The 22367-nt window shown below is 38.0% G+C and overlaps 1 protein-coding gene across 1 annotated transcript; it reads left to right on the top strand.

Moving 5' to 3' along the window:
* The first annotated feature begins 20058 nt into the window (after positions 1 to 20058).
* LOC132266798 (3-beta-hydroxylase-like) lies at positions 20059 to 22367 on the top strand. Its single transcript, XM_059767778.1, has 2 exons — positions 20059 to 21111; positions 21672 to 22367. The coding sequence occupies exons 1-2, from the start codon at positions 20185 to 20187 to the stop codon at positions 22281 to 22283; spliced, it is 1539 nt and encodes a 512-aa protein (XP_059623761.1). The 5' UTR covers positions 20059 to 20184; the 3' UTR covers positions 22284 to 22367.

Genomic DNA, 22367 nt, shown 5'->3' with positions numbered 1-22367 from the left:
AATCTACAAGAATCAGAACCCATATCAGCATTTCATTTTAGCATATCATTTTAGATTGTTCAAAATATCAAAACCCATCAAGACCATATTATAGTTCTCAAAGCCATTTTTTTTTTTTTTAATGTATTAGTTGTTATTCATATTATATGCATATGATTGATGTAAGAAAAAATGGGGTGGATTAATTACCTTGAAAAAAGAGTGCTATAGTCACATCTGTATTCTCTAGTGCCGCATGTTTTTAGAATGGGCTTTCCAGTCAGACTGAACCGCATATCTCTTTGAACACTTCTCACACTTGTACTTCTTCTCACCATGCTTTCTTGAGTAGTGCTTCTTGATTGTGTCCACTTCTCACAGATACACCTTCCTCTTCACTTCTTTTGTAGTTTTCTACTTTAGCTTCCAAGGTAGGTTGTGTCCTCTTCTGTGGAGTTTTAAGGAAAATTTTCTGAGTCATTCTAGCCTACAACACTTTTGTGATTGGCTAATGCTGATGAATCCCTTTCATTTTTTTTGAACTTTATTTGGTTAAATTAAGGTGAAACATCAACTATTCTTCTGTACTTTTAGAAAGAAAAAAAAAAAGTGCTCATTTTATGTGCATTTGGACTTAAAAAAAATAACTAATGGTAGATAGGATATGTGCATTTGGTTAAATTATGATTCTACATTTTTAATGCTTTTTATACTAATGCTCAGGGGGGTCACGTGCCTTTAAGTTACTAATTTTGCGGTGTATAGGGGGTCACGTGCCTTAAGTGACCATTTTTTTTAATTAGTGTCCATCAAAATCAACGCTTTAGTAGTTTAGTGGGTTTGAATCTTTAATAAAGTCATTAGTCTCTCTTGTCTTGTGCCCAGTGACAAAAAACTTTAATTTCCAAAGTTCTTAGCTAAGGTTTCAAAATGTATATATTCTCTTACTAGTAATAATTAGCATCAATTTGGTGAGTTTTTGTTACGATGACACCGTTACCAAGTCCCTTTTCGTCCAATCTTCTAAATGATTATCCAAACTCTATAATGATTGTACTTGAAACCTGATATCATAATTATCATTTTCCCTATAAAATAGAATTAGCTAAAGATATGGAAGCATTGGGCCACATTTAATCCAAATTATTCCTCCACTTAAAGCTCTCCAAAGCAAGATTAATATCATATTTTGTATTCTTTTAATTCTTGATTGCACAGTGCACACTGAAGCTGATAAAACTAGAATCTTCCTTTGCTTCCATTTTTGTAATTCCATTTCTATACTCTCTACTAGTAAAAGCGATAGCCCTCTCTCTCTCTTGTATATTGAAGCAAATATATTGATATTAATGTTGTTAGTTTCCTTGATGGAGTCGCCACAACCAACAAAGCTTGAAAGTTGTGTGAGAATTTAGAAGGTGGCCAAGTTTTACATTTATAGAAAGCCACTACTACCTTTCTCTATATAAAATATAGATACGGCGAGTAGGGATCGTCCCAAGGGATTAGATGGTGTATCGAATTGTGAAACTATGATAATTAGGGTTAGTAGGTCGAATGATCACACAATTGTTGATTGATTGGTTGATTATACTAAATGAGCTAAACTATAATAAAGCAATGCAATAAGATAAAGAGTAAGTAAGAAGGAAAGGTCTTGGGGTGTAGAGATCACCACCAAACAAGACTATTCCAAACCATAATCAAGTGACTAATGAGGGAAATGAATGTGTTGCAACAATGTTGTGTGTGTAAAAGACATTCAATTGGTAAGTGTGACTCAACAAGTGCAAATTGTCTCAATCAACATGTGTGAGGCCACAATACATCTATTAGTAGAGGAATATATTGTCTAAACATCATGTGAAGATAACAAAATAACAATTCAAGTCATTGAACATTTCATTAAGCTCATAGTCCAAGCAATCCATAAGGATGACTTAGTTAAACATGCATTATCTAAACATCATGTGAGAGGTACAAAATATCTATTGGGAGAGGAATAAATTGTCTAAACACATGTGAAAGATACAACATATCATAACTAGTCATTAATCCTTCATTAAGCTCAAAATTCCATTACACCACAATATTAGAGCATATGCTTCTTGCATTCAAAAGCACGGAACATCAAAGAACAAGCATGAATTGTTTCCCCAACTAACACTACACTACTTAAAAGAGAAGCACAATCCATCAAGGAATAAGTATGAGCCATCTAGAGACATAACAAGAGCATTACATTAAAAACTTCATATTTTGGCAATCTCAAGATTAAAGGCATTAATACACATAGACATGCATCAATAACATTAAATCTAGAGGTGAGCATCTACTCTAGCATACATAGACATATAGATAGAGAAAATGATCAATTAGAAGCATTAATCCATAGAACTCAATGAATAATCAAGATCTTCATAAGTTCAAGAATCAAAATATGCATTACAACACAAATCCCTCAAAATTACACAAGATTGGGTAAAGAAAACATGTTTGGGGCTAACTCTAGCCCTAAGAGGATGTCTAGCCACTCATGATGATAAAGCTCCAACCCTCAAGGGCTAAATCCATGGTGAAAATCTGCTCCTTGATGATGAAGGTCTCCTCCAAAGGTTGCTCTAGCTTCCTCCCTTATTCCTCTCCAAGAATAGCCTCCAAGATGATTTTCAATGTGTGACAAGAGCCTCTAGAGAGCTTATCCAAAAAGTGTATCATATTCCTTATATAGGTAGGTCAAATACACCCTATGATGAGCTGTGGTCGTGCAAGGCATATTCTCCAATGATTGGATGAAGGACGGAATAAATGAGCTGGACTTTAACTTTTTCTCGCTGGAGGAAGTTCGATCGATCGAACCTTAACTTAGATCAACCGAAGATGGGTTCGATCGATCGAACTGCATCTTGGATCGATCGAAGTGGTCTGACTCCTCCGGATAAGGACAAGGCTGAGATATTTCGAAGATATTTATGGGGAAAAGGACAAAAGTGGTCGGTAGGCGTACAGCTGTGGATAAGATCAATCATTTAAATAGGACAAAATAGGGTTCGATCGATCGAAGGTGATGTTCGATCGATCGAACTTGGAATTTCAGCAAAGGCCAAGGTTGGATCTATCGAGAAGTACTGTGATCGATCATAGATGTTCGATCGATCGAACTCTAAGTTGGATCGATCGAACTTTTCAGCTGCACAACTTAATTCCTTTTTGCTCATTTCTTTCTCCACTTTGCTCCCTCCTTTGGTTTATCTCAGGATTGCTTCAATTAAGCTCTTATTTGGCTGAGTTAGCTCAATTTTGGGATTAGTGCCTGAAAATATAAATAACACGTAATAAGTCTAAAACGGCAAAGTAAGATAGATAAAGGTACAAGAATGCTTAAGCTTAACGGGTTTAAATGCGCACTTTTCGGTGCTCATCACACCCCCAAACTTAAATATTGCTAGTCCCTAGCAATGAACTAAGAAGTAAAGGAATGAAATGAACAACTAAACATGTATAAACTGGAAAGCAAGTAAAATGATAACACCATTTTCGTAGGGAACACGATTGCATTTAGCATATGCAACAAGCCTTTTAAACCCCTAGGTTACCCCTAGTGGACGAGTAAAGTCTCGTGAGGGTTTCCAGAAATGATACCCACAAACATTAAGCTCATTCTTTCAAAAGAGGCACCAATATTGCAAACAAGCATTGGGAGAAAACTACCTCAAGTATGCAATTTTTCAACCGTTTCCAAGCAATCTCCCAAAATCTCAACATCAAACAAGCAAGCATGGTCCTCCACACATCAAGAAAATGATCATGAAAATCGAAACAAGTCTAGAATCCATGTGAGAGGTCCGGCATCAAGTGTGTTGCTATCTTAGTCAACTAGAGAAGTAATCATATCCTTACCCTCAAACTAGCACACAAATCTAGTCCCAATCATCAAGACAAAAAGTGGACCTTTTATTAAAGCTTTATTGTTCTAGGTGCGCTTATTCTTTTCACTCTATTTTTTTTTTCTTTTTTCTTCTTCTTTTTTTTTTTTTTTTTATTGAGGATCAAAGATGGAAATATTGTGCAATGTGTTGATCTCTTAAGCTTTCTAGAAGATTCATGTAGCGAGCTTTAGGTCAATGACTCCCAAACCAGATGGCTTTAGGGCATTAGGTGTTAAGACACCCCTACGGACTTACAAACTCAAATCAACTAGGCTACAAATCAAGACAACAACCATCTAATCATTTCCTACTTCTCACCTTTTGGGAGAAGTCCTCACTTTTATTACTTTTGCAACTTTTTTTTTTTTTTTTTTATAATAATCAATTATTAACCTAGAGTTTGGGCCCTCCACCTTTCGGCGCGAGAAGTTCACTGCTTAATGAGGCAAGAATCCCGGCTACTCAATGAAAAGGGGTTGTTATCCACCTTTATCAAGAATGAAAGCTTTCAATGCACTACTAGCCCAATTGGGATATAACCAATTCAATAATCAACAAAGCATGTACCCCACAAATGAATGCTAGTGTGCACCGGTGCTAGTGTAGAATCCTAGAATGAATCTCAAAACAATCACAAATTCAGGATGATGTGGACCACAAATGCAAGCAAGATATCAATCTTTTGAGAAATTTACTCCTAAATGGCATCCTCAAGGCATACAAGGAGTATTGGACTCTCAAGTCAAGCAATTTTTAAATTTTAAGCAATATAGTCCTCAAAAGATCAAAATCATAGCTAGAAATGGACCAAGTATAGAAATATCCCTCAAATACACAAGACATGCTCAAAATTTGAATTTTAAAGTAACACTGAAACATACACCAATACCCCCAAACTTAAACTGCACATTGTCCTCAATGTGTGAAGAGAACAAAGGAAAGAGTATACCAGTGCTTTAGACATGAATGATCGGGATAGAAGTATCCAAAGTGGGTGGCATGGCCCCCCCAAACTTGGGATAAACTGTGGTCCTGAAAAGTTTGCACTCGGATAAACTCATTAGATAACAAGATAGGATAATCAGTGCACAGTGGACATGCAAGTGTAAAATGGGATAAATAGAGAATAGAGAGAGAGGTGTAAGAGTGGTCCTGAAAAATTGGGCAGCACTCTCTCACTGAAGTCACTGTGGTGTACCTGATGGAGTCAAACATACAAATATGAGATACTAAGAGACATCCATAATAAAAAAGCAATATATAGAGAATATAAAGTGCAGGTACATCAATAAAATAATAAAGCCGACAGACCGGCCGCAAAGTATACTACAGTAACAGTGACAGTATAATACAGATCCAGAATAAAAGAAATGAAAGCATAGAACAACTGGAAGTGGAGTCTCAGGAGGCCTGATCGTGAAGATCTGCAGTGGCTGGAGGTGCAGGTGCGGGTGTAGGTGCAGGGAGTCGGCTGGAGAGATCGGCAAAGCAAGCCATGACATCCGCCCTGAAAGAGGTGAACTCAGCTCGGTGGGCAGTGATGTCGGCTCGCATGGCTGCTACATCCTCCTCCAGTGTCTGCAAGCGTGCTCCGAATCCGGGAGTGGGAACTGGAGACTCAGGCAGAGATGCCTCTGAAGAAGACTCCCGAACTCGCTCCTGAGCAGCGGCTCGATCACTGGTATCATCGGCATCAGCATCATCTGCAGCATCGGCATACTCCTCCGCAGGTTGCTCCAGGTCAATGTCCATGCGATCGGTAGACGGACTGACTGGTGCGCCGTCTGCTGCGATATCTGCTGCTGCTGGAGGTGCCGGCTGTGCCTGGGCTGCCTCCTCCTCCTCTAGTTTAGTTGCTGCCTCTACAGCTGGCTCCTGAAGACTCCGAATAAGAGCATTGTAGCTCTTTTTCCAGTCGCTCCTCCTATAGAAGCTAGACTGTGCAAGGGGCTCCTCATCTGGGGGCACTCTGTAGCGCTAGTCAAGAAGGATCTGCGTGATGAGGTGTCTGAAGGGCAGGACCTTGGACCGCTTAGGGTCCTTCCTGGAAATGAAAGAATCATACAGCAACCTCATCACGCTCCAGATGAGGACTGGGATAGATACCCAGCAGCCCATGTAAAAAGCGTAAAGAGCTGTCAAGTAGTCATGACGCCTCTGGATCTTGTGGCTCGCCATGTAAATGTTCTGGAAGAGAACTGTGTCGATGAACCAGAGGTTATCAGGCAAAAAGGTCCTGGTGGCGAATGTCTGACCACCGGCATGATGGCCTGTCAAGGAGATAGCCATGTCAGAAAATGAAGGCCTATGCAGCCTCGAGTATGTCTCTGCAAGCTCAGGTGAACACCGGTGTGGGCACCGGCAAGCACGGGCCAGAGTGTCAATTGTGATGACAATCTCGTGGCCGTCCAGTGTAGTGATCATCTCTGTGGTAGATCGTGGCGAGGGCCAGAGATGCTGAAAGAATAGCCGCACCAGTCGTGGGTATACAAGGCCGGTGACTGGGGCAAGGATGGCTGAGAGGCCCCGTTGCATGATATCCTGATAGCCAAATCGGGTCAAGATAGACTCGGAGAAGTACTCAGTATTGAAGTACGACTCCTGAGCCACGGTCATGGCTGCATATCTCGGCAGCAACTGGTCACGGCGTTGAGCCGGTAGAGGTGGCTGCGGTGATGGCATGGCGGCTGCATCTACCTGATGGCGTGTAAGAGAAGGTGATTGTGTAAAGGCTGGAGGAGCCTGGGATGTAGATGGCACATGGTCAGCTCCCTCCTCAGCCTCGTGGGATGGGGACTGAGGGGAGTAGCCTGTGCGGGCTCCTCCTGAGCATGAGATGGCTCTGCAACCATCTCTATCCTGGGCCGTATATGTCTGCGGGGTCGCTGTGGTCCCGAAGATCGCTTGGCTACTGTCTTGAACCGCGGAGGCATGATCTGTAAAAAGATAAGAAAATTTCAATATATAAGTCAGTGCCAGATATATAAGAATTTAAATGCATAATAGAAACGTGTATGTCAAATAAGATAGACAAAATATGGATGACATGAATCTATGATAATGATGAAATGTGAGTCATGCTAAGCAATGTAGGTATAAAATGCATCCAATGTGGAATATCACAGGCATTGTGCATATAAAGATAGCATGAAGACGACACAAGATGAATGGAGTGTGTATGTGTGATCTTTGAAAGTTCGATCGATCAAACTTTAAGTTCGATCGATCACAGAAATTTTCGATCGGTCGAAGTGAAAAATGTTCAAAAGTTGGATCGATCGAAGTGAATTGGATCAATCCAACACTTGGATCGATCGAAGCATGAAAGTGCACAAGATTGGATCGATCGAAGGTAGTGAAATGAAGTTCACTACTTCGATCGATCGAATCACAAGTTCGATCGATCGAACTGTGCGAATGCCGAATCTGAAAAGTCGCAGATCTGTGAGATCTAGAGCACGGGGCCCACATAAACGTGTTTGTGGGCCCATCTACACACCAAACATCCAATCCTCAACACCCAAACACTCCCCAAATACCAAATCAAATAAAAAATCCCCAATTTTGGTTCAGCCGAATGCATGTGTGTATATGTATATCATAATCATGAAATTGATGCTTCAAAATGGATGATTAATACACATATAACATAAATCAATATAGAAAATCATGAATCATGCATCGATTAAACTTTTAAATCAAGAAATGGCTCGCGGTTTACCTCAAAACCAAGAGGGATGAGATGAGAGAGAGGGGGGGTGAAGCCGCTGTGAAAATAAGGCTTGAGTTGGCCGAAATTTTCTCACCGGAGATGGGGAAGATGATTGGGAATTGGGTTTTTGCCGGATTAGGATGAGATTGAGAGAAGAGGGAGACTAGGGTTCGGTTTCCTTTTGAAGTTGGATCGATCCAAAGTGATCGATCCAACTCGGTTATATTTTTAAAACATGATATGCAGAGTTCGATCGATCGAATATGGATTTCGATCGATCGAACTTAGGTCTCCACTCTTAATGGCATTTTTTTTTTTTTTTTTGAATGAATTTTGAAAAATCAAAGGAAATTAAATTAATGAGATGCAAATTTCGATCGATCGAAGAAAGATTTCGATCGATCGAAGAGGATAAAGAATGTACAAGTTTAAGGGTTCAAGAGTTGACACGTGTTGGAACCTTGGATCGATCGAACTTGGAATTCGATCGATCAAACATGAAAAATTTTGAAAAATCTCGAGAGCATGCATTTTGGAATTTGGATGCAGGTCCAAAATTTTTCTAAGTGTTGGGACTCATGATCGTTCGAACCACATGTTGGATCGATCGAAAGGTAGTTCGATCGATCGAAATGGTTTACGATCGATCAAACTTTTGAAAATTTGGAGATCCCGAGAGCATGTATTTTGGAATTTGGATGCAGGTCCAAAATTTTTCTAAGTGTTGGGTGCAAAATGAGAGCTGGATCGATCGAGTCCATAGTTGGATCGATCGAAAGGTAGTTCGATCGATCAAAATGGTTTAGGATTGATCGAACTTTTTAAAATTTGGAGATCCCGAGAGCATGCATTTTGGAATTTGGATGCAGGTCCAAAATTTTTCTAAGTGTTGGGTGCAAAATGAGAGCTGGATCGATCGAGTCCATAGTTGGATCGATCGAACCAATGTTCGATCGATCGAACCAAAACTTGGATCGATCGAAAATTATGCCTAAATGCTCAAAATGACTTGAATGCTCATGCAATCCCTTACTCAGTTCCTTCCAATGTATATGAACCACAAAAACAGTATCTAGACTTCACAAGAATCAAAATGCAAGATAGAAATGAGGGAGGAATAGGGTTTTGACATCCTACGAATTTTGGTGCTAGTCTTTAACGTCTTTAGCAAGACCCTAGGGTTCTTTTAACCCGGATCAAAGATCTTGCAATGCATCCCCTCCTTTTTGGGGTGAGAAATGTTTTGAGTTCCACCCAACAAATGGTTCTTAGAAGAACTTGTTGGATTTAACTCAAAAGATGTTTTTAAGTTCTTATCAAAATCTTCATCAATATGTTCATACACCGGGTCAATAAGATTTGCAGCCTCTAAATGTCTTTGAAAGACTTGACCCTCTATGTATGGTTTCAATCTTTACCCATTCACCTTGAAGATGTTCCCCTTCTTCAAGTCTTGTATCTCTACCGCTCCATGCGGTGCAACCGAGATAATTTCATAGGGACCTTCCCACTTGGTTCTCAATTTGCCGGGAAAGAGTTTTAACCTAGAGTTGAAAAGCCAAGCTTTTTGACCGGGTTCTAAGGACTTCTTCACAATATGCTTATCATGGAAGGCTTTGGTTCTTTCTTTGTAGAGCTTGGCATTATCATAAGCATTGTGCCTTAGCTCTTCCAATTCACTCAATTGAAGTAGCCTATTCTCTCCGGCTTTGGCTAGGTCAAAATTGAGCTTTTTAACTGCCCAAAAGGCTTTGTGTTCTAGCTCAACCGGAAGGTGGCAAGGCTTCCTATAAACAATTCTATAAGGGGACATGCCAATGGGAGTCTTATATGCCATCCGGTAAGCCCACAAAGCATCATTTAGCTTTCTTGACCAATCTTTCCGAGTGGTGTTAACCGTTTTCTCAAGGATATGCTTAATTTCCCGGTTAGACACTTCAACTTGTCCACTTGTTTGAGGATGGTAGGGAGTGGCTACTTTGTGAGTGACGGAGTACTTAAGAAATAATTGCCTCAAGAATTGATTGCAAAAATGCTTTCCTCCATCACTTATCATAGCCCTTGGCATACCAAAACGAGTAAAGATATTGGATTTAATGAATTGAATGACCACGGAGTGATCATTCGTTTTGGTAGCACAAGCCTTAACCCACTTAGAAACATAATCAACGGCAAGAAGAATGTATTGATAACCATATGACATAGGAAATGGACCCATGAAATCAATGCCCTAAATATCAAAATTTTCAACAACCAATATATTGGTTAATGGCATCATATCTCTTTTAAACATTGTTCCCATCTTTTGACACCTCTTACACGACTTGCAAAAGTTGTAGGCATCTCTATGAATAGTGGGCCAAAAGAGCCCACTTTGAAGAACCTTTAGGGCGGTCTTCTTTGCACTAAAATGCCCACCACATGCAAGTGTGTGGCAAAACACTAGGACACTTGGGATTTCACTCTCCGGAATGCATCTTCTCACAATTTGATTGGGACAATAGCGGTATAAAACAGGGTCTTTCCAATAGTAATTCCGGATGTTGGCAAAGAAACGATTTTTGTCGTTCTTTGACCAAGAGGTTGGAAGCTTGCCTATTGCCAAATAATTCACAATATCAGCGAACCAAGGCATTATTCCATTTGAGACTTGAAAAAGTTGTTCATCCGGGAAGGAATCATGAATTGGAGGACTAGGGAAAAGCTCTATTTGTAATCTGGAAAGATGATCAGTAACCACATTTTTGGTGCCCTTTTTGTCCTTGATTTCAAAATCAAATTCCTAGAGGAGTAAAATCCATCTAATCAATCTAGGTTTTGTTTCCCACTTTGTTAAAAGATGTCTCAATGCAGCATGATCAGAGTAAACAACAACCTTAGATCCTAGCAAATAAGAGCGGAACTTATCAAGAGCATATACTACAGCAAGTAATTCCTTCTCGGTAGTGGAGTAATTCAATTGAGCTCCTGAGAAGGTTTTGCTTGCATAGTATATGGCACAAGGGAGCTTACCTACTCGTTGGCCCAAAACTACCCCCATGGCATAGTCAGAAGCATCACACATAATTTCAAAGGGCAAAGACCAATTAGGAGGTTGCATGATAGGAGCAGATGACAATGAAGTGCGCAATTTATGAAAGGCGTCTAGGCATGCTTGATCAAAGACGAAAGGAGTATCATTGGCAAGAAGATTGCACAAAGGTCTAGCGATTTTGCTAAAGTCCTTGATGAAGCGGCGATAGAAGCCGGCATGACCTAGAAAAGAGCGAACTTCCCTCACCGTTGAAGGTGGGGGTAGTTCGGAGATGAGTTCAACTTTCGCCTTATCTACCTCAATTCCTCTTCTAGATATGACGTGACCCAAAACAATTCCCTCTTGAACCATGAAATGGCTCTTTTCCCAACTAAGAACAAGGTTTGTTTCACGGCATCTTTTAAGCACTAAGTCCAAATTTTTGAGGCAAGCATCAAAGGAAGACCCAAAAACAGAAAAATCATCCATGAAGACCTCAAGATACTCTTCCACCATATCCGAAAAGATAAACATCATACACCTTTGGAATGTAGCAGGAACATTGCATAAACCAAAAGGCATCCGTCTATAAGCAAATGTGCCAAATAGACATGTAAAAGTGGTTTTCTCTTGGTCTAATGGGTCAAGGGCCACTTGGTTGTAACCGGAATATCCATCTAGGAAGCAATAGTATTGTTGCCCCGCCAATCTCTCTAAGATTTGATCAATGAAGGGTAAAGGGAAATGATCCTTTCTAGTGGCGGCATTCAATTTTCGGTAATCAATGCACACACGCCATGAGTTGGCGGTGCACTTAGAGATTTCCTCACCTTTAGCATTTTCAACCACGGTAATTCCCGACTTTTGGGGAACTACTTGTGTAGGACTCACCCATTTGCTATCGGAGATTGGGTAGATGATTCCGGCATCCAAAAGCTTCACTACTTCTTTCTTAACTACCTCTTTCATGTTAGGATTCAATCTCCTTTGGGTATCCCTAAAGGGTTTTGTATCCTCTTCCATGAGTATACGATGCATACAAATGGAAGGATTAATTCCCTTAAGGTCCGCCACACTCCACCCTATAGCTTCTTTGTTTTCTTTAAGTACATTAAGTAGAACATTTTCTTGGTCCTCATCTAGGTTTGAAGAGATGATAACCGGAAGAGTGTCGTGAAGACCTAGAAATGCATACTTAAGATTAGAAGGCAAAGTTTTTAGCTCAAGAGTTGGTGGAGTTACCAAAGATGGAACCAGAGGAGTACTAGAAAGTGAAGGAAGAGGCTCAATTGGAGTTTTCCATGGTGGACAATTCAAACTTGCTACGGATTCCATTATATTGCTTACTTCATTGATTGAATTTTCATTATCAAACCCACAACTCTCATACATTTCAAGAAGACATGAGGCAAGAGGATCATCGGATAAAAGAGATGAGAGATCATCCTCAAGCGGTTGTTTGATGATCATTGTGGTAATTGATTCCTCAACAACCTCATCTAACACATCAATAACATAACACTCATCTTCATCTATGGGATGTCGACTTGCATTAAAAACATTGAGTTTGACCAACATGTTGCCAAAAGAAAGATCCATGATTCCGGACCTACAATTGATAGTGGCATTGGCGATGGCAAGGAATGGTCTTCCCAAGATGATTGGGATTTGGGTAGTGGAATTAGCAACCGGTTCAGTGTCTAACACTACAAAATCAACCGGAAAGTAGAATTTATCTACTTTGACAAGGATGTCCTCAACCATACCCCTAGGTGTTTTGACGGATCTATCGGCCATTTGAAGCACCACCGAGGTTGGCTTTAACTCATTTAACCCCAATTGGACATACACAGAATAAGGAATCAGGTTAACACTTGAACCTAAGTCAAGAAGAGCTCTACGGATCTCGTGATTTCCAATTACACATGAAATAGTTGGAGCACCGGGGTCTTTGCATTTGAGTGGAGTATTTTGTTGAAGAATGGAGCTCACTTGCTCCGTGATGAACACTTTCTTAGGACCTTGTCCTTTGTTCCTCCTCTTTTGTGTGCAAAGATCTTTCAAGAATTTGGCATAAGGCGGCATTTGCCTAATTGCATCTAAGAGGGGAAGATTTATGTTCACTTGCTTGAAAACATCCATCATGTCAAGTATTTTCCCATCTTGCCTCTCTTGAGGTGAGGTTTCTCTCAAAGCATAAGGGAAAAGAGCTTTTGGCTCATGACATTTTGGCACTTGAGAAGATGATGAAAATTGAGTATTCCGATTTGGAACATTCTCATCCAAAGAGATAGGTATGGAATTGGAATTTTGATGAGTGACAACATTTGGTTGCACCGATTCACTATCCTCCTTTGGCAACTCAACCTTATTGTCAACTTGCTTACCACTTCTCAAAATAGTGATTGCTTGTGTTTGAACTTGTGAGGCATTCTCCGATGTAGAGTTTGCCTCCACACAAAATTGAGCTTTTGGGTTCCTCTCGGGTTGACTAGGTAACTTACCCTCCCTTACATTCAATGCATTAGCTATGATCCCGATTTGGGACTCTAGCTTTGATATAGATTGAGAGTGTGAATGCAACAAATTTGTGTTCTTCTCTAGGCTATCCAAAGCCATTAAAACCTTATCTTCAAATGTAGAATTATTATGAAGTGCATGAGGAGAATGATGCTCTGTTTGGAATTCATACATTTGAGGATGTGAAGAATTATTCATTCTTTGATGATATGAAGGAGTGAACCCTTGAAAACTTTTATTTCTCTTGTGAGGTGGAATGTACTTGTTATGAAAATTCTGAGCTTGAAAAGAATTTGGATGTTCATTCCACCTTGGAACATAAGCATTAGAATAGGGATGAACAAATGTAGTATTGACTTGTTCATAGTGTTCATTATAAGCATGTCCGTGGGGACAATAAAAAATAGTGTGCAAAACACTTGAACATGTCATACAAGGCTCATACATTTGAGATGTATGATGATGAGGATATGAATTGTTAGCCGGTTTTTGATTTAACAAGAATTGGTCAAACTTTTGAGAAAGAGTTTTAATCTCGGCTACAATTCCCATTGAACTCTCTATTTGACAAACTTGAGAATTTTTCTTCTTCTCTTTTCTTTCATGGTCAATTTGAGAAGTACAAAATTTTTGTAAAGAGTTTTTGCTCATCTTCTCAAAGAGTTGCCAAATGTCATCCTCATGTTTCCCAAAATATGATCCTCCACATGATGTATCAACAATGTCTTTATGAATGTCGGATAGGCTCTCATAGAAGGATTGAACCACTTGCCATTTTGGAATGCCATGATGTGGGCATTTCCCTAGCAAGTCATTCAATCTTTCCCAAGCCTCATGTAATAACTCCCCTTCTTTTTGAGAAAAAGTTCTAATTGAAGTACGCATAGCATTGGTCAAACTCATGGGATAAAACTTTTTTAAAAATTTATTTTGCATTTGCATCCAAGAAGTTATAGAATTTGCTTCCAAAGTATTGAACCAATGCTTTGCCTTGCTTTTGAGTGTGAAAGGGAAAAGGAGTAGTCTAATCACTTCCTCCGGAACATTCATGTATCTAATGGTGGAACATATTTCAAAGAATTCATTTAGATGCTTATAAGGCTCCTTATCATTTAGACCATAGAAAAGTGGACACAATTGAATAGTTTCGGGCTTGATTTCATATTGATTTGTCTCGAAATTAGGCAACATGATACAAGAAGGTGCATGGTATGCATGGAGATCATAATAGTCACGAAGTACCATTGGAGGCATTGGAGCTTGAGCTCCGAGACCGTATTGATCGAGAGGGAGGTTTTGCATGGAATGCGGGTCTAGGTAGCCAAGATTACCCTCTAGGTTTTCCATGTGAATGCCTAGAGTGAATGATCAAGTAAAGACTACAAATCACAACAAAGCAATCAAACAAACACTTCTCCTCCACAACAAGTCAAATATCATCAACTTCCTCCATATACAATAATTCCCATACTCCCATGCTTTCAATGATATGCAATGCCACCACGTGGGCCCCCGATTTAACTAAGGAGATTGAGTAAGAAGGTCTCACAATGGTCCTTTAGCACTTCAACTCCAAATTTAAAAGCTTAGCTTAGCAAAAACTCTTCATTTTTATCATTTTTTTTTTCTTTTTGCTTGCTTTGCTCCTTAGCTTTGAAGTTCTTTGCTAGCTCCTTGCTCAATGCACCTTGTTAATGAAGAACAAACTTAATAAGTAATCATGAAACAGAAAATAAAAAGAAAGTAAAGACACGATCAAAAGAGTACTAATCCTAATTGAATTTCACAATTCGACGTTGCTAATTTAAAATCCCCGGCAACGGCGCCAAAAACTTATTGTTGGTTTCCTTGATGGAGTCGCCACAACCAACAAAGCTTGAAAGTTGTGTGAGAATTTAGGAGGTGGCCAAGTTTTACATTTATAGAAAGCCACTACTACCTTTCTCTATATAAAATATAGATACGGCGAGTAGGGATCGTCCCAAGGGATCAGATGGTGTATCGAATTGTGAAACTATGATAATTAGGGTTAGTAGGTCGAATGATCACACAATTGTTGATTGATTGGTTGATTATACTAAATGAGCTAAACTATAATAAAGCAATGCAATAAGATAAAGAGTAAGTAAGAAGGAAAGGTCTTGGGGTGTAGAGATCACCACCAAACAAGACTATTCCAAACCATAATCAAGTGACTAATGAGGGAAATGAATGTGTTGCAACAATGTTGTGTGTGTAAAAGACATTTAATTGGTAAGGGTGACTCAACAAGTGCAAATTGTCTAAATCAACATGTGTGAGGCCACAATATATCTATTGGTAGAGGAATATATTGTCTAAACATCATGTGAAGATAACAAAATAACAATTCAAGTCATTGAACCTTTCATTAAGCTCATAGTCCAAGCAATCCATAAGGATGACTTAGTTAAACATGCATTATCTAAACATCATGTGAGAGGTACAAAATATCTATTGGGAGAGGAATAAATTGTCTAAACACATGTGAAAGATACAACATATCATAACTAGTCATTAATCCTTCATTAAGCTCAAAATTCCATTACACCACAATATTAGAGCATATGCTTCTTGCATTCAAAAGCATGGAACATCAAAGAACAAGCATGAATTGTTTCCCCAACTAACACTACACTACTTAAAAGAGAAGCACAATCCATCAAGGAATAAGTATGAGCCATCTAGAGACATAACAAGAGCATTACATTAAGAACTTCATATTTTGGCAATCTCAAGATTAAAGGCATTAATACATATAGACATGCATCAATAACATTAAATCTAGAGGTGAGCATCTACTCTAGCATACATAGACATATAGATAGAGAAAATGATCAATTAGAAGCATTAATCCATAGAACTCAATGAATAATCAAGATTTTCATAAGTTCAAGAATCAAAATATGCATTACAACACAAATCCCTCAAAATTACACAAGATTAGGTAAAGAAAGCATGTTTGGGGCTAACTCTAGCCCCAAGAGGATGTCTAGCCACTCATGATGATAAAGCTCCAACCCTCAAAGGCTAAATCCATGGTGAAAATCTGCTCCTTGATGATGAAGGTCTCCTCCAAAGGTTGCTCTAGCTTCCTCCCTTATTCCTCTCCAAGAATAGCCTCCAAGGTGATTTTCAATGTGTGACAAGAGCCTCTAGAGAGCTTATCCAAAAAGTGTATCATATTCCTTATATAGGTAGGTCAAATACACCCTATGATGAGCTGTGGTCGTGTAAGACATATTCTCCAATGATTAGATGAAGGACGGAATAAATGAGCTGGATTTTAACTTTTTCTCGCTAGAGGAAGTTTGATCGATCAAACCTTAACTTGGATCGATTGCATCTTGGATCGATCGAAGTGGTCTGACTCCTCCGGATAAGGACAAGGCTGAGATATTTCGAAGATATTTATGGGGAAAAGGACAAAAGTGGTTGGTAGGCATACAGCTATGGATAAGATCAATCATTTGAATAGGACAAAATAGGGTTCGATCGATCGAAGGTGATGTTCGATCGATCGAACTTGGAATTTCAGCAAAGGCCAAGGTTGGATCTATCGAGAAGTACTGTGATCGATCATAGATGTTCGATCGATCGAACTCTAAGTTGGATCGATCGAACTTTTCAGCTGCACAACTTAATTCCTTTATGCTCCTTTCTTTCTCCACTTTGCTCCCTCCTTTGGTTTATTTCAGGATTGCTTCAATTAAGCTCTTATTTGGCTGAGTTAGCTCAATTTTGGGATTAGTGCCTGAAAATATAAATAACACGTAATAAGTCTAAAACGGCAAAGTAAGATAGATAAAGGTACTAGAATGCTTAAGCTTAACGGGTTTAAATGCGCACTTTTCGGTGCTCATCAATTAACAAGTATGGGAAGGCTGAAATCCAGATTACCACCATTTTCCTCCATTTTCTTGCTCTTTCTCACTCTTTCAGCCTTTGTCCAACCCATCCATTTGGTAAATGCAACTGAGCAACAACCCATCAAGACCATTGTTATGTTGGTTCTGGATAACAGATCTTTTGATCACATTATTGGGTGGATGAAAAAAACACATCAACCCATCAATCAATGGTGTCAATTTTAGAAAGTTTGAATTGTGGTCACCGGCCATAGATCTAGGGTTTTCTTTAATAAGAATTCAAAGAGGTATGGCCAAAGACTTTAACCCTAAAAAAAAAAAAAAAAAAAAAAAAAAAAAAAAAAAAAAAAAAGCAATGGAATTCATAGCAATGACAGTGATGGATGATGAAGTGCAAGTACTGGTTTTACACATGATCACCAACAGGCTCAAACTTCATTAATTTTCTAGTGCCAGTAGGTTCAAGAAAACCCTAATCAAACACTTGCAATTCATCTTCACTTTGAACATTTTCTTCTTGATGTATAGCTGTAATTAATTAATGAACACCCCTAATCAATCTAATTTGGATATGTATGTGTTTAGATAATACATATTTCACTTTTTTATTATATATGCCCTAGTTCAAGAAGTTAGTGCAAGAATTCTTCAATAATCACAAGTTTAATTGCTATGACAATATCAAAATGGTAATTACACAGAATTTCTTATGAAATTCTAGACACATATAAAGCCTTTGATTTTGCCATTTTGGTCAATTTAAAAAAATAATAATAAAAAAAGAAGAAGAATAAACCTTAGCTTGGTAGCAGTTTTAGCTGTTTCTTGATTTCCATAATTGTTGCATAAATTAAATTGTAATTATTTGATTTTTCATTACTTCTAAACACAAATTTATTTCTGGGTAGTGTTATTTTCCTATTTATAGTTGCTCATGACAACATAAAGGAATAAACCAATTATCTAAAAATTCATGCTCTCTTATTTCTTTTTCCAGTACTAGCTATGTTTGTAATCATTATCGAGTGTTGTCGAGTTTTTGAGAGAAATGAAATTGAGATTTTTCTTAGTTTATTTTTGTTCATTTGAACCACACATGTTCAAGTTTGAGTTCTCTTTATGGTTGTGGTTGTGTAAGCTTTGCTTGGGAGTACATTCAAATTGATAGAAGCAAGAAATTTCATTCTGTGGAAGAAAAGGAAAGTGAAAGGGAAATGGTCATTGCTAGAAGAGGATCATTGTAAAGTGATTGCATTGGTTGAATAATTGAATAGAGAGAGAGAGGCTATATACAAAAAAACCAGTATCTGTGTGTATGTATGTATGATATATACAACCTGAAGCTATAACTAAAAACATACAACCTGAAGCTATAACAAAAAAACCAGATCTGAACATATCATATGATGGTAATTCACTTTGTCTTTGAGTACTTTCAATCATGCACCTATTAAATAAGCCATGCTTAAGCTTTAATCCTGGGATTATTTCCTTGACACACTGAACTTGTTTTGCTTGAGTTAATACGAAGAGTAGATCTTTCAAAGTACCTTTATTATAATGCTTACTTTGCTTGGTTAAATTTTAGAAACTTTATAACTTGCTTTACATTAATTCTCTTACTTCAACTATTACATCTTTGTAGGTCAAAGCTAAGATTGCGGGTTGCGATTGCCATTACCTTTTTTTGTTGCCGCTATATTTTTTGTATGGCTCATGAAGAAGTTACAAGAAGATATGAAGAATTTTTGTTTTATTTTGGTTAAGTAAATATATAAAGTGTGGATCATGTACTTCTTTGAAATTTATATATGGTTAATTTATGTATAAAACAATGATTTGGAATTGGTTATATATATATATATATATATATATATATATATATATATATATATATATATGATGTTATTGGTTAGTTGTAAATTATTTTAGTTATGATTCTATTTTTTATTTATTTAGGGTTTGCTTTCGGGTTTTGTAAGACTAGTAGTAGGTTATAAAAAAATAAATAATAAAAAAAAGGACGCTTCATAAGGGTTACACTATTATTTTTTTTAAAAATTATATAACATTTTCTATCGAGGTGCAGAACCGTGGTAGAAAATATACTTTCTACCACGGTGCGGAACCGTGGTAGAAAGTCTCTACTTTATTACCACGGCTGTTTTCTTCACGGTTCAGAATCGTGGTAGAAAGCCTTTTCCACCATGGTAAAAAGTCATTTTTCTTGAAGTGTTTGACCAAGTCAATATCCCTTACGTGGCTTTTCCTGCGATTTAATTCAACTGCCAAAATCCGTGGGTTCTTTGAATCAATTGTAAAATAAATCTCTTATACTCATGCCCTACGTGTCTTCTTCCAATTGGAGAAATCGTTTTAAGCAAAAATTATTAACCGCTTCTAACTGAAATACTCTAATTTGGCCTGGATGCAAACTTCTTCCACGTCTCAACTTCAAAGTCCCTTTCATTATGGACTCCTTTTCAAATTTGATTTTTCACGTGTAACAGACCCTTTGGAATAATGTATTGTTCCTTAAATCCCTTGAGTTTAGTCTTTACCCAAACTCTTTCATTGATCCTTGATCCAAAATTCCTTCCACGTGTCCAGTTTTTCCGTTGGGCAAAAATAAAGGTGTAAACAGTGTATTATAATTCACATCATTTGTTATTTTTTGTCATGAAAGTAAACATGATAGACTTTTCCTTTTAAAAATAAAATAGCAATCCTTTTCAATCTCTTTCCTTTTATTAGCCTCTCCTCGTTTTTTGACTTTTGACTAAAACAAATAAAAAATAATAGACAGCGGGTTTGACACGGTGCACCAATGCGTTGAATTGTCATGTAACATGTCCAATAAGTCTCATTTGATTACTTTGTGAAAACAAATATTAACGTGTTTACATCTAATTTTCTTATTGAAATTTGGACTTTTTGCAAATGTATCACTCCATTGATAGATACATATATGTGTGTAAACTAATTTTTGAATACGTTTACAAGATTTAACATATATAGTTCAACATTTCATTCAGCAGACTACACATATATATAGCCCTCTAGCAGCAGACACTATACTCGTACACAATTAAGGTAAAGTTTTCTATTGATTCTAGAGCCAAAAAAAAAAAAAAAAAAACAAAAATGGTCTTCTTATTCTACTCTTTATTGTACTCTCTTCTTCCCTTGTTCTTCTTCTTAGTATTCCTTCTGAAATGGTTGTCCAACCAAAAACCGCAAAGAAATTTGCCACCCTCTCCATCAAAGCTCCCAATTATTGGAAATCTCCACCAACTTGGATTAAGCCCTCATCGATCCCTCCAATCATTAGCTCAAAAATATGGCCAGCTCATGCTGCTTCACTTCGGCAGCAAGCCTACTCTCATCGTCTCCTCTGCTGATGCAGCTCACGAGATCATGAAAACCCATGATCTCAACTTCTCGAACAGACCTAAATCAAGAATTCCCAGTAGACTTACGTATGACAAGGACATGGTATTCTCTCCGTACGGAGAGTATTTTAAGCAACTAAGAAGTATTTGTGCACTTCACCTTCTTAGTAACAAAAGGGTTGAGTCTTTCCGTAGAGTGAGAGAAGAAGAAACAACCCTTATGTTGGAGAAGATTAAACAGTCTTCTTCTTCGCCAGTAAATTTGACAGAAATTATAATCTTACTGACAAATGATATTCTTTGTCGCGTGGCCTTGGGAAAGAAATACAGTGACCGCGTGGAAGGTGATATAAAGTTAAAGGAGCTGTTTCGTGATTTTATGGAGGTCTCGATCTTGGGTGTTTTCAATGTGGGGGAGTATATCCCATGGCTTTCATGGTTGAATCATATCAATGGTTTGAATGGTAAAGTGGAGAAAGTTTTTCAAGTGCTCAATAAGTTTTTGGAGGGAGTGGTAGAAGAGCATATGGATCGTCGAAAAAGAGACATCGATGGTTGTAGGAGTAATGAACATAATGAAGGGCAAGAGGATCTTGTAGATGTGCTACTTGAAATTCAAAGGGACAGCAGTACTACTGCCTTTCCTCTTCACAGAGACAGCATTAAAGCTCTCATCTTGGTAAGTCTGACTTTCTCTCCCTCACTAAAATTTATGGACACTTGCCAAATTGATCTAGGCATGAATTAGTTATGATAACCACTGATTGTCTCTTTGATTTTTTTATTTTTATTTTTATAGAGTAATGACACAAAGTCCTAGAGTTGGACACATTCCATGAGTGGGAAATAACATGATGATATCATCATGTTTAATGATGTCATTCCCCACTCACATAAAATAGTATAATGCAGTCTACTTATCAATATTCTTTTGGATAATTTGTTAATAAACCCAACTTTGAACGCATAATGCTTCCTTAACATAATTTTCCATGCTGATTGAAAGCCACTTCCTCCATTGCACACATTATTTATCAAGAAATAATTATTATATAGTGACAATTAATATATACCTTTGCATATGATTTAAAGGTTTAAATCACTTCTACGATATTCTCCGAACGTAACATCTTCCAACAATAGTAATAGAAGGAATTGGGAATTTATCACTGCCGTGTGATTTTATTATGTATGACTAACATTAACAACTTGTAGATTACAATATTTTGTTTCTTGTAGGATATGTTTGTAGGTGGAACTGATACTTCATCCGCAGTTATTGAATGGGAAATGACAGAGCTTTTAAGACATCCAAAAGTCATGAAGAAACTACAGAATGAGGTTCGAGGAATAGCCAAAGGCAAAGATGACATAACCGAGGATGATTTAGAGAAAATGCATTACTTGAAGGCGGTGATCAGGGAGTCTATGCGGTTACATGCTCCAGTACCATTTCTAATGCCTCGAGAAGCCATTCAAGATGTCAATGTAATGGGCTACGACATTGCAGCCGGCACACAAGTATTAATCAATGTTTGGGCAATTGCGCGGGATCCATTATTGTGGGAAGATGCTGAAGTGTTCCGGCCAGATAGGTTCTTGAACACTTCTATAGATTACAAAGGGAAAGACTTTAAATTTCTTCCATTTGGAGCTGGTAGGAGAGGTTGTCCTGGAATCCATTTTGCCGAGCCTATTAATGAGCTTGCATTAGCTAAGCTTGTTCATAAGTTTGATTTTGCATTGCCTAATGGAGCGAGAGACGAGGATATGGACTTGACTGAAGGCACTGGTCAAACCCTAAGCAAAAAGTATCCTTTACTCGTTGTTGCAACTCCATATTCTTGTTAATGTATTTGCTGCATGACTGATGAATGGGGCCGGCTCGATGTAACTCAAGGCCTTAGGCAAAAAATAAAAAGTGGCTTTTTCATA

The sequence above is a fragment of the Cornus florida genome, unplaced genomic scaffold (assembly GCF_030987335.1).
Source record: "Cornus florida cultivar Cherokee Brave unplaced genomic scaffold, ASM3098733v1 CherokeeBrave_3.0.0_Hap2_Chr07, whole genome shotgun sequence".
Taxonomy (NCBI): domain Eukaryota; kingdom Viridiplantae; phylum Streptophyta; class Magnoliopsida; order Cornales; family Cornaceae; genus Cornus; species Cornus florida.
This window is presented reverse-complemented; position numbering and strand designations above follow the sequence as displayed.